This window comes from Balaenoptera borealis, assembly GCF_965194805.1.
Source record: "Balaenoptera borealis genome assembly, chromosome: 13".
In the NCBI taxonomy this organism is placed as follows: Eukaryota; Metazoa; Chordata; class Mammalia; order Artiodactyla; family Balaenopteridae; genus Balaenoptera; species Balaenoptera borealis.
The window spans coordinates 33,529,246-33,540,302 of record NC_138870.1 but is presented as its reverse complement, the minus strand read 5'-3'; the positions used below and the strand labels follow the sequence as shown (position 1 = coordinate 33,540,302).

Genomic DNA, 11,057 nt, shown 5'->3' with positions numbered 1-11,057 from the left:
AGTTCTCATTTTATAGTGGTTGATATCTCTATTTCACCTGAAAAATAAATACTTAACACTGCTAAATCACTAAAACTTAATTTAAAAAATTTATATCTAAATTATTTGCACTATAAAGAAGCTACCAATTAAAAATGCCTAAAGTTTTATAGCATATGTAATATTTACTGTAAATGTATAAACACATAATATGTTATAATCATTCACATCATTGCACTCTGCTTGGAATACAGTATCCTATTAAACATTACCTTTTTGATGTTGCATACCTTCAGTACTCTTCCGGTTATACCCCAAAACCAGCATGACACTTTTAAGGCTTCCTTTATCAAAAAATAAAAGTTTTCTGTTAAAACAATATAATAAGTTGGACTTTAAAGAGTACAACTGTTCATATTTAAGACACAAAAACCTTGGAACTTAACTTACAATTCCACTATTTAGGAGATCCCTCAACTATACTGAATTAAAAAACTCTCCAAGATGACCAGAAATTTTTTAAAGTTAGAAAATTTGTGATCTACTCCTTATTATAATTCTTATTAATTTTGTGAATCTGAGAAAATAGCTTAACCTTTCTGCAAAATGGGTTCAATATTTATACAGTACCCCTCCAGCCAAAGTTATATGTCGAAGAGACAGTGTGTGCAAAAGTGCTTTGGATACTACAAGGCACTGGTCAAATGTGAAGCATCTGGATAGAGAGTTGCATGGACAGATAATATACTGATACCCTGTCACATAACCATACTTTATTCTCAAGTCATTCAATAATTTATTCAACAAATATTTATCAAAATCCTCTATGTACTAGGCCCTAGGCTAGGCCATGGGAATAAAAGGGAACAAACAAAAGCAGACCCAACCCACATGGAGATTATGGTCTAGTGAGGAGATTAGTTAATACTCGGTAACTAAGTTAACTAGGCAAAACACATAAAACATAAAACATAAAACCTTGAGGTAGGGTGAAGCATAGTATTTAAGAGGGACTGAATGTTCTTCTAGACCAGAAAAAGCAGAGAGGAATATGGCAAATGATAAGGGCTAGAGAGCTGGAGTGAAGCCAGATCATGCCATACATTGTACATTATGTTTAAATTATTTAAAAAATCAATTACACCCATTGAAATCTCACTATAACGTCAGTAGTGAACAACCATTTGGATCCCAAAGTATTGGGCTGGCCAAAAAGTTCGTATGGAAAAACCCGAATGAACTTCTTGGCCGACTCAATACATACAAATTAAGTTAAAGGATACAACAACCTTGGTGAGTAAGACTAGAGGGACAACCCCCTGCACACCTACTAGTTTGCTGGTGTGGACATGTGTCCTGGTAGTCACCAGTCACTAGGAGCACCTAATTCTAACTCTTGTGCAACTCTGACACCCATTCATGGAAAATGGGTGAGGTTGAGGAGAAACATTTGTCTCACTCCTTAATATATTCCTGTAAAAGGAATTTACTATTCTCTTTACCCTGTTAAACATTTTATTTCTCATTTGCTAAAGCTACATTAACTCTAGTTTTGCAGAACTTAACCCCATTTTTGTGATCAACTCTATATATACTAAGTCTATTCCCTAAAGCAAATAATTAGTCAAAAGAAGATAGATAAGTGTGAGTATCATGTGCTATCATGATTTTTTCATACTTAAGTAGAAAAGGAGTAACAAGAAAAAACATAAAAGCTTGAGTAAAACATTATGATTTGTCAATATTTGTAGATTGTGAAGTTCAGCATATATTGCTACAAGAATATAAATTTATTTATAGAATGAAAAACTAGTAGGAAGCTTAAACTATGCTCAAAATAAACATCTGTTTTAATTTCTTTGGTCAAAAACTTAAAAATACTCAACATTATATGTTTTTGTCTTAATTATAAAGAACAAAGAGAAAGTAAGACCCAAATTTAGTGTTCGGTTACAATAATCTGCTTCTCTTATGGGACTAAAAACATCTATTCCCTCCATGTTTTTAAGGGCCCTATTCAAAATACATCCTGCAAAATTTCACTGTGAACTTCTGAGACACTTCACATTACATTGGAAAGTAAAGAGAAAACTTAAATTTAAAATAAAAACTTATTTTTATAGTCTTAGAGAATATGAAAAAAAAGATCTAAAGGAAAGAAACTTGCCTAACTGTGCAGTCATCATGGCCCTAACAGAATCACAAAAGCTGTGAATTATACGGATGATTCGACGAGCTGAAAGATCAAGGAGTAAGATATGGCCCCCTCCAGTCCCTATCCAGAGGGCAGTGTTCTTCTGGAGGCAGAGAGTTTTCACTCTCCCAGAATAAGACATTTGGTGTTTCGCTTCCTTGTTTGCTTTGACCAGCTCCTCCCTAAAAACCATAAGGAAAGTATGCATTAATACTTTTTTCAGAAATAAAGAGATAAAATAAATGTGTCTCTCTCTGTATATACAGACACACACACATATGTAACATTTTAAATTATGAATACATGACAGCATACATTACATACTATTAAAATTGTACAGAACTAATTTTCTAAATATAGAATGTCAAAGAGCCACGTTTCACTACATAAAGCATAAATGATCAAAGATTACACAATTGCCTCTTAACTTCAAGAAATTCTGAAATAAATATGATAGACACAATTTTTATAAATAAGCCTATGTAATCCAGCAAAAAAAAGAGAACCAATTTGCCCAATATGAAGGAAAAAAAAGTTAGTTTCAAAAGGTTTTTATGAAGTCTAAAAGTTATAGAGGAAAATAAAATTATAATCATCTACATGTAAAAGATATGAATACAAACGACTGAATTTTTCACTGAGCTAATGAGTAATTCATGACAAAAATGAGGTATCCAGAAGTAAAAGAATCGTAATAATTTTAGAATTTCAGGAAGTAAGGGACCCTTTACCAGTCAGAACTGTCAGCTCTTCTGAACATAAATCTCCTCACCATCCAGAGAAAAACTAAGAAGGTGTTAGGAAAGTAAACTCTGAAATCTCATTTTATGGATATGGTATATAATCTAAATGTTCTCCAGCAGATAAAAAAATCTATACTGTAAAACCAGAACAAAACTATGAAGTAGCTAGCAAATAAGGCTGGCAATGGTCCTGTGTGCCAGCAGCAGCAAACAAGGGATGTGCTTGATGGGAAGTCTCCGACACACTGCATCAGACTGAGCACTGCGGTCTCAGCCTGGCATCTTGATCTTCCCTCCTTAGTGCACAGGTCAATCCGGTACATTTTTTCACCCGTATTTTATATTGTTTTGTGACTTTTTCTTTGTAATACCTTGAGGAAACCATATCTATTATGTGCCTATGTTTTTTTCAAAAATGAAATTTGCTGGATACCAACAGATGGTGCTGAGAAGCATTAACAATTTTGTTTCTGATGGTTGTTTTGTTTTTTTTTTTTTAACATTTTTCTATTTAGAAGTAGAAAGGAAGAAAAATAAGCCATACTTCCTCTCTCTGTGAAATCTGAAGTGTAAGGACAGCTCTTACAGGCATAAAATAAAGAACCAATGACACTGTACCTACAGCCAACAACATATTGTACAATTAAAAATTTGTTAAGTGGGTAGGTCTCATGTAGTATTCTTTTCACAATAAAATTTTTTAAAAAATTAATTTACTTTAAAAAGTTCACACAGTCTATCAGTTCACAGAGTTTTTCAGTCTTCTTGTCCCACACTTCCACAAATGGGCTATTTTTCTTAGCAACATAAAGAGCCGTGTCTACCACCACTGCTAGGACGTTGGAATCACTAAAAGATGCATAAGAAAACCTAGGGGGAAAGAAAAGAATGCCATTTCATTTTTCTAGTATTTCTAAATATAATACAACCTTATTATGTTAGTTCTTAATGCATATAAAGGATTAACACTATTTTGAAAAAGAAATAGGCTAGAGTATTTGGCAATTATTTCATATTATCGCCTAACCATTCTGAATAGAATACTTTGCAAACAAAAGTCCAGGACCAGAGAGCTCCACAAATGAATTCTACCAAACATTTAGAGAAGAGTTAACACCTATCCTTCTCAAAATATTTCAGAATATTAGAGGAAGGAATGGTCCTGAATTCATTCTATGAGGCCAGCATCACCTCAATACTAAAAACCAGACAAAGAAAACACATAAAAAATAAAATTACAGGCCAGTATCACTGATAAACATAGATGCAAAAATCCTCAACAAAATATTAGCAAACCAAATCCAGCAATACATTAAAATGATCATATACCATTATCAAGTAGGATTTAACCCAGCAATGCAAGGATTTTTCAATATCCACAAATCAATCAATGTGATACAACACATTAACAAACTGAAGAATAAAAATCATATGATCATCTCAATAGAGGCAGAAAAGGCTTTTGACAAAATTCAACATCCATTTATGATAAAAACTCTAAAGAAAGTGGTCATAGAGGGAACATATCTCAACACAATACAGGCTATATATGACAAGCACATAGCTAACATCATTCTCAATGGTGAAAACCTGAAAGCATTCTCTCTAATATCAGGAACAAGACAAGGATGCCCACTCTCGTTACTTTTATTCAACATAATACTGGAAGTCCTAGACACAGCTATCAGACAAGAAAAAGCAATAAAAGGAATCCAAACTGGAAAGGAAGAAGTAAAACTGTCACTGTTTGCAGATGACATGATACTATACATAGAAAATCCTGAAGTTGCTATCAGAAAACTACTAGAGCTCATCAATGAATTCACTAAAGTTGCAGGATACAGAAATCTGTTGCATTTCTATACACTAACAACAAACAATCAGAAAGAGAAATTAAGGAAACAATCCCATTAACAACTGCATCAAAAAGAATAAAATAACAAGGAATAAACCTACTACAGCAGATAAAAGAGCTGTACTCAGAAAATTGTAAGACTCTGATGAAAGAAATTGAAGATGACACAAACCAATGGAAACCCACACTGTGTTCATGGATTGGAAGAATTAATATTGTTAAAATGACCATACTACCCAACGTAATCTACATATTCAATGCAATCCCTCTTAAAATACTAATGGCATTTTTCACAGAACAAGAACAAATAATTTTAAAATTTGTATAGAAATACAAAAGACTTGAATAGCCAAAACAATCTTGAGAAAGAACATAACTTAAGGAACCACACTCCCTGACTTCAGACTATATTACAAAGCTACAGTAATCAAAACAGTATGGTACTGGCACAAAAACAAACACATAGATCAATGGAATATAAGAGACCAGAAATAAACCCACCCACTTATGTTCAATTAATCTACAACAAAGAAGGCAAGAATGTGCAATGGAGAAAAGACAGTGTCTTCAATAAGTGGTGCTGGAAAAACAGGACAGCTACATGGAAAAGAATGAAATATAGAAGATTCTCTAACAGCATATACAAAAATAAACTCTAAGTGGATTAAAGACTTAAATGTAAGATTAGGTACCATAAAACTCCTAGAAGAAAACATAGGCTGAGCACCCTTTGGCTTAAATTGTAACAATTTTTTTTTTTTGGATATGTCTCCTAAAGCAAAGAAAATAACAGCAAAAATAAACAATAGGACCTAAGTAAACTTAAAAGCTTTTGCACAGCAAAGGAAACCATCAACAAAATGAAAAGACAACCTACTGAATGGAAGAAAATATTTGCAAATGATATGATTGATAAAGGGTTAATATCCACAATATATAGACAGCTCCTATAACTCCACATCAGAAAAAACAAAAACCCAATTAAAAAATGGGCAGAAGACCTGAACAGACATTTTTCCAAAGAAGACATACAGATGGTCTACAGGCACATGAAAAGATGCTCAACATCATTAATCAGCAGAGAAATCCAAATTAAAACCACAGTGAGATATCACCTCACACCTGTCAGAATGGCTATCATCAAAGAGACCACAAATAATAAATATTGGCAAGAATGTGGAGAAAAAGGAAACCTCATACACTGTTGGTGAGAATGTAAATTGGTGCAGCCACTGTGGGAAACAGTATGGAGGTTTCTCAAAAAACTAAAAATAGAACTACCATATGCCCCAGCAATTCCACTCCTGGGTATTTATCCAAAAAAAAAAATGAAAACACTAATTTGAAAAGATACACACACCTTAATATTCATAGTAGCATTATTTACAATACCCAAGATATGGAAGCAACCTAAGTGTCCATCAACAGATGAATGGATAAAGAAGAGGTGGTATATATACATATACAATAGAATAATACCCAGCTATAAAAAAGAATGAAATTTTGCCATTTGCAACAACATGGATGGACTTAGAGGTTATTATGATAAGTGAAATAAGTAAAAGAAAAACAAATACTGTTTGATATCACTTCTACGTAGAATCTAAAAAATAAAACAAACTGGTGAATATAACAAAATAGAAACAGACTCACAGATACAGAGAACTAGTGTTTACCAGTGGGGATAGGGAAGGGGGGGAGGGCCAAGATAATGTTAGGGGATTAAGAGGTAAAAACTACTATGTATAAAATAAATAAGCTATAAGGATATATAGTACAACACAGGGAATATAGCCAATAGTTTAACTATAAATGGAATATAACCTTTAAAAATTGTGAATCACTATGTTGTACACCTGAAACTTATATAATATTGTAAATCAACTATACCTCAATAAAAAAAGAAATAACAAAGAAAATTATACAAAATACATGTGTAAAATCCGTATCTTTAGTAAAATAATGAGTTGATCCCTCTCAAATTCCATATTTAATTTGATACAGAGATAATGAAAATTATAAAAATTTAGATTGATAGATACTACTAAAATTACTATGAGTTTTCATATTTTATCTCAAATGTGATTAGACTGGGTGATTTTTTAATTTTCCTCTGCTTTCTAAGTTCTATAATGAATATTTAAATTTACAATAGAAAAATAAAGTATGCATTTTGAAAGATCTTTGGGATTATCGATAGCATTATTGACTTGATTATAAAGAATAAACATGAAAAAAATGGTAAATGAGTTGCATAGATAGGAATAACTTACAGCTGATTTGTCCTGGTCTCAATCAGTTTCTGAATGGTGAAATCATCAGAAAATGAGAAAACTTTTGTACCACATCCTCCCCACGTAATGTTTTTTTCGGTTGAATTCATGGATTCACTCAAACACATCAGTGGAGTGCTGACATTTCCTATATTGAGTGTCTTCAAAGGAGCAGCTCCTTTACACTTTGCCAAAAAGAGAAAACACATTCAGTAAATTGAGTATCCACAGAATGAAACAGTGTAAAATTTCAGCTTTCTAAAAACTACTTACCATCTTAAATGGTTAGAGGTATTAAAATAAAAATTCAGGATACATTTTTCAAAGGACTTATAAAAACAGGATTTAATTCAAATGGTATTCAATGTGTTATCCTTATAACCAATCTCTTCACTTCCCCATGCAAAAATTGTACAGGAAGTAACCTAGGGATTATACTATAATTATTTCTTTGTCTCTCATTAGATAATAAGCTTTTTTGATAACAAAGAGTAGGAATGGGTAGGATGTTGAATGACTAGATGGAACCACAGATGAATGATGGATGGAGAAACTAATTCTTTAATGATCAATGTGAACCTTAATAACAGAAAGTCAAATGATTTCTTCAAGGTTAAAGAACAGGTTGACCTCCTAGAGAAATGGAAATAAAAACAAAAGTAAACAAATGGGACCTAATGAAACTTAAAGGCTTTTGCACAGCAAAGGAAACCATAAACAAGACGAAAAGACAACCCTCAGAATGGGAGAAAATATTTGCAAACGAAGCAACTGACAAAGGATTAATCTTCAAAATATACAAGCAGCTCACGCAGCTCAATAACAAAAATCAAACAACCCAATCCAAAAATGGGCAGAAGACCTAAATAGACATTTCTCCAAAGAAGATATACAGATTGCCAACAAACACATGAAAGGATGCTCAACATCACTAATCATTGGAGAAATGCAAATCAAAACTACAATAAGGTATTACCTCACACTGGTCAGAATGGCCATCATCAAAAAATCTACAAACAATAAATGCTGGAGAGGGTGTGGAGAAAAGGGAACCCTTCTGTACTGTTGGTGGGAATGTAAATTGATACAGCCACTATGGAGAACAGTGTGGAAGTTCCTTAAAAAACTAAAAATAGAACTACCATACGATCCAGCAATCCCACTACTGGGCATATACCCTGAGAAAACCATAATTCAAAAAGAGTCATGTACCACAATGTTCATTGCAGCACTACTTACAATAGCCAGGACATGGAAGCAACCTAGGTGTCCATCGACAGATGAATGGATAAAGAAGATGTGGCACATATATATAATGGAATATTACTCAGCCATAAAAAGAAATGAAATTGAGTTATTTGTAGCGAGGTGGATGGACCTAGAGACTGTCATACAGAGTGAAGTAAGTCAGAAAGAGAAAAATAAATACCGTATGCTAACACATATATATGGAATCTAAAAAAAAAAAAAAAAGTGGTTCTGAAGAACCTAGGGGCAGGACAGGAATAAAGACACAGACATAGAGAATATAGAGAATGGACTTGAGGACACAGGGAAGAAGGGTAAGCTGGGAAGAAGTGAGAGAGTGGCACTGACATATATACACTACCAAATGTAAAATAGATAGCTAGTGGGAAGCAGCCGCATAGCACAGGGAGATCAGCTCGGTGCTTTGTGACCACCTAGAGGGGTGGGATAGGGAGGGTGGGAGGGAGTCGCAAGAGGGAGGAGTTATGGGGATGTATGTATACACATAGCTGATTCACTTCGTTATACAGCAGAAACTAACACACCACTGTAAAGCAATTATACTCCAATAAAGATGTTAAAAAAAAAAAAAAGAAGAAAAAGAACAGGTTGGTAGCAAGCCAGACTTAAAACTTGTTTCCCTTGTTTTTTCCACAATGTATTTATAAGAAATTATCTACTTCAGTTATATAAAAATGGAATTATTTCCAACCCTAACCTTATAAATCAGATCTCATTTATCAGTTCATCCTTGGTTCATTCATATAAAATATACAGTTAATCAGTAAGTACTTATAGAGAATCTACTGTGTTCAAGACTTCCTGAAGCAATAAAAAGATAAAAAGCAGAATATATGATCCAGAATCTCAGGGAGTTTATAATCAGTTAGAAGGAGGGCGGTGATGAGTAAACATAAAACAAAGAACTTAAATTTTGATCCAGAATGCGTTCAACATTTACCTTAACAGTTTTATCTTCAAAAATTGCTAAGTTGCCATCAGCAGTTCCCACTAAAAGGAATTTTTTTTGCTTGCTAAAAGAAAAAAGGTCAAAATTGTTACAAAAATAATGCTTATATTGACCAAGATGGTCTTAACATCCCACATACCTTAACTAAACTTTAGATAGGTTTCTTCCTGATTATTGGCCTCTACCTCCTTTTCCTTATAGCATTTACTTGAGAAAACTTAAATTGCAACTTCTTTCTCTGCCCATTTAAGTTGTAGAGCTTCTTCAAGTTTTACAACTCAAGAATGTCTTTCTCAAGGATCTGGGCGCCCTCTCTGAAATGTCATCAGGAAGGATGGTACCCCTTCTCCTAGTCTTTGTGGGACGGTAGGAGCCTAACTTCAATAAGCAACAATCAGCAAACACAGATGGCCTAATCACACTGACCCTCCCCCTCCCCCAATGTCCTCCAGTACTTTTCCACTAGCTCATTACAGGGTTTAAAAACTCTCCCACCTTTTATTTCAGCAGAGCTGAGTCCAATCCCTCTCCCCTACTGCAATAATCTTAAAGTCTTCCTTGCCTATTTGACTTCATCTGATGAAATTTTTATTTGACAGTATCCAAATAATTTCAACTCCAAAATTGCCAGTGGAGTTTATATTTTAGCCACCAAAAACTTGGACTTCACATTTTTCTAATACTTTTTATTTTCCAGTACTGACTTAAACCAGAGAAGTATATGGTGCATAATCTAAATGGCTCCTGGAAATCATACTGCCCCAAATATTACAGCAACTAACCTGTTACACCGGAAATTCTGCCATTTCGATAAATTCCTGAGATAAGATCCTTTCGACTGATAATGGTTAAGCCATTTTACCTATTGACAACTTCTGAATTCATCTACTGAAGTTTTTTTCCAATTTGGTAGTTAGTTAAGTGATATGCTTTAGACTGGCATATAACAGTTTATTGATACACATGTATTCAAAGTAAGAATGAATGAGACCTCATCTTTGTAGAGGCCCTACAAAAGTGAACTGATGTGCTGAGTGGTGAAGAGTTAGAGCCATAGTTGAGATAAAACCAGGAGCAAGGCTGGAAGCCTGAAGAAATGACTGACCTATTTTTTTACTGTCTCAGCTTGATCTGTATACAGAAAAATACAAATATCTTTGTGGCTTCCTATAGTTCCCTTTAATATATGCAACCAACGGAAAAATGTTAAAAATGAGCAACCTTTGTTGATACTGTAACAATTTTGCACACAATTAAGTCATCTAAAAGATATGTAATTTTCCCCCAATGGTCAAAATCACTACCTTACCTTTGCTTGGAAAAGGAATTGCAATACAAGCAAGTAACAGAATCAGTCATCTTTTCAAGAGTATGCCTCTTTCTCTCATCTTCAGTATTGATGACAAGGAGCATGCCAGACTGTGTTCCAGATACAATCCAGCTTTCCTTTTCAACAGGAAGATGCACCAAGGCTAGGCACAATATTCTACTATCAGTAACTTCCTGTTAAGAAAAGAAAACACACTCTAAAGGACTTGGTTCTAGCTTAAGTGACTAGAACTTACATAGAATGAAAATATTATGTAATCCACATACTTAACTCTTTTTACTTTCTTGGTTTTAATTTTAAAAATAATGCCAATTTTATTTAACTTTCAACAATAAATGAGTTAACTGGCAAAAAAATTTTTAAAATGCCTGTCTAGAATGCACCTGAAACTAAAATTTAAAAATTGAAAATTATTTCTCAGTATCATTTCTCACTCCATCAAAATAATATAAGAGGATTGTTCAA

General features: G+C 33.5%; 1 protein-coding gene across 10 annotated transcripts in view; it reads right to left on the bottom strand.

Annotated features, from left to right (window-relative positions):
* The window catches only part of LRRK2 (leucine rich repeat kinase 2), a 194,334-nt gene that overhangs the window by 23,130 nt on the left and 160,147 nt on the right, over positions 1–11,057 (bottom strand). For 7 of the 10 annotated variants that reach the window (XM_082349300.1, XM_082349306.1, XM_082349305.1 and 4 more), the window contains 6 exons: positions 10,572–10,765; positions 9,254–9,326; positions 7,045–7,229; positions 3,634–3,786; positions 2,143–2,355; positions 252–319 (listed from right to left, as the gene is read on the bottom strand). In XM_082349300.1, coding sequence (XP_082205426.1) covers positions 252–319; positions 2,143–2,355; positions 3,634–3,786; positions 7,045–7,229; positions 9,254–9,326; positions 10,572–10,765 — 886 coding nt within the window. The other 3 variants (XM_082349302.1, XR_014233101.1, XM_082349309.1) reach the window with 3 other exon arrangements.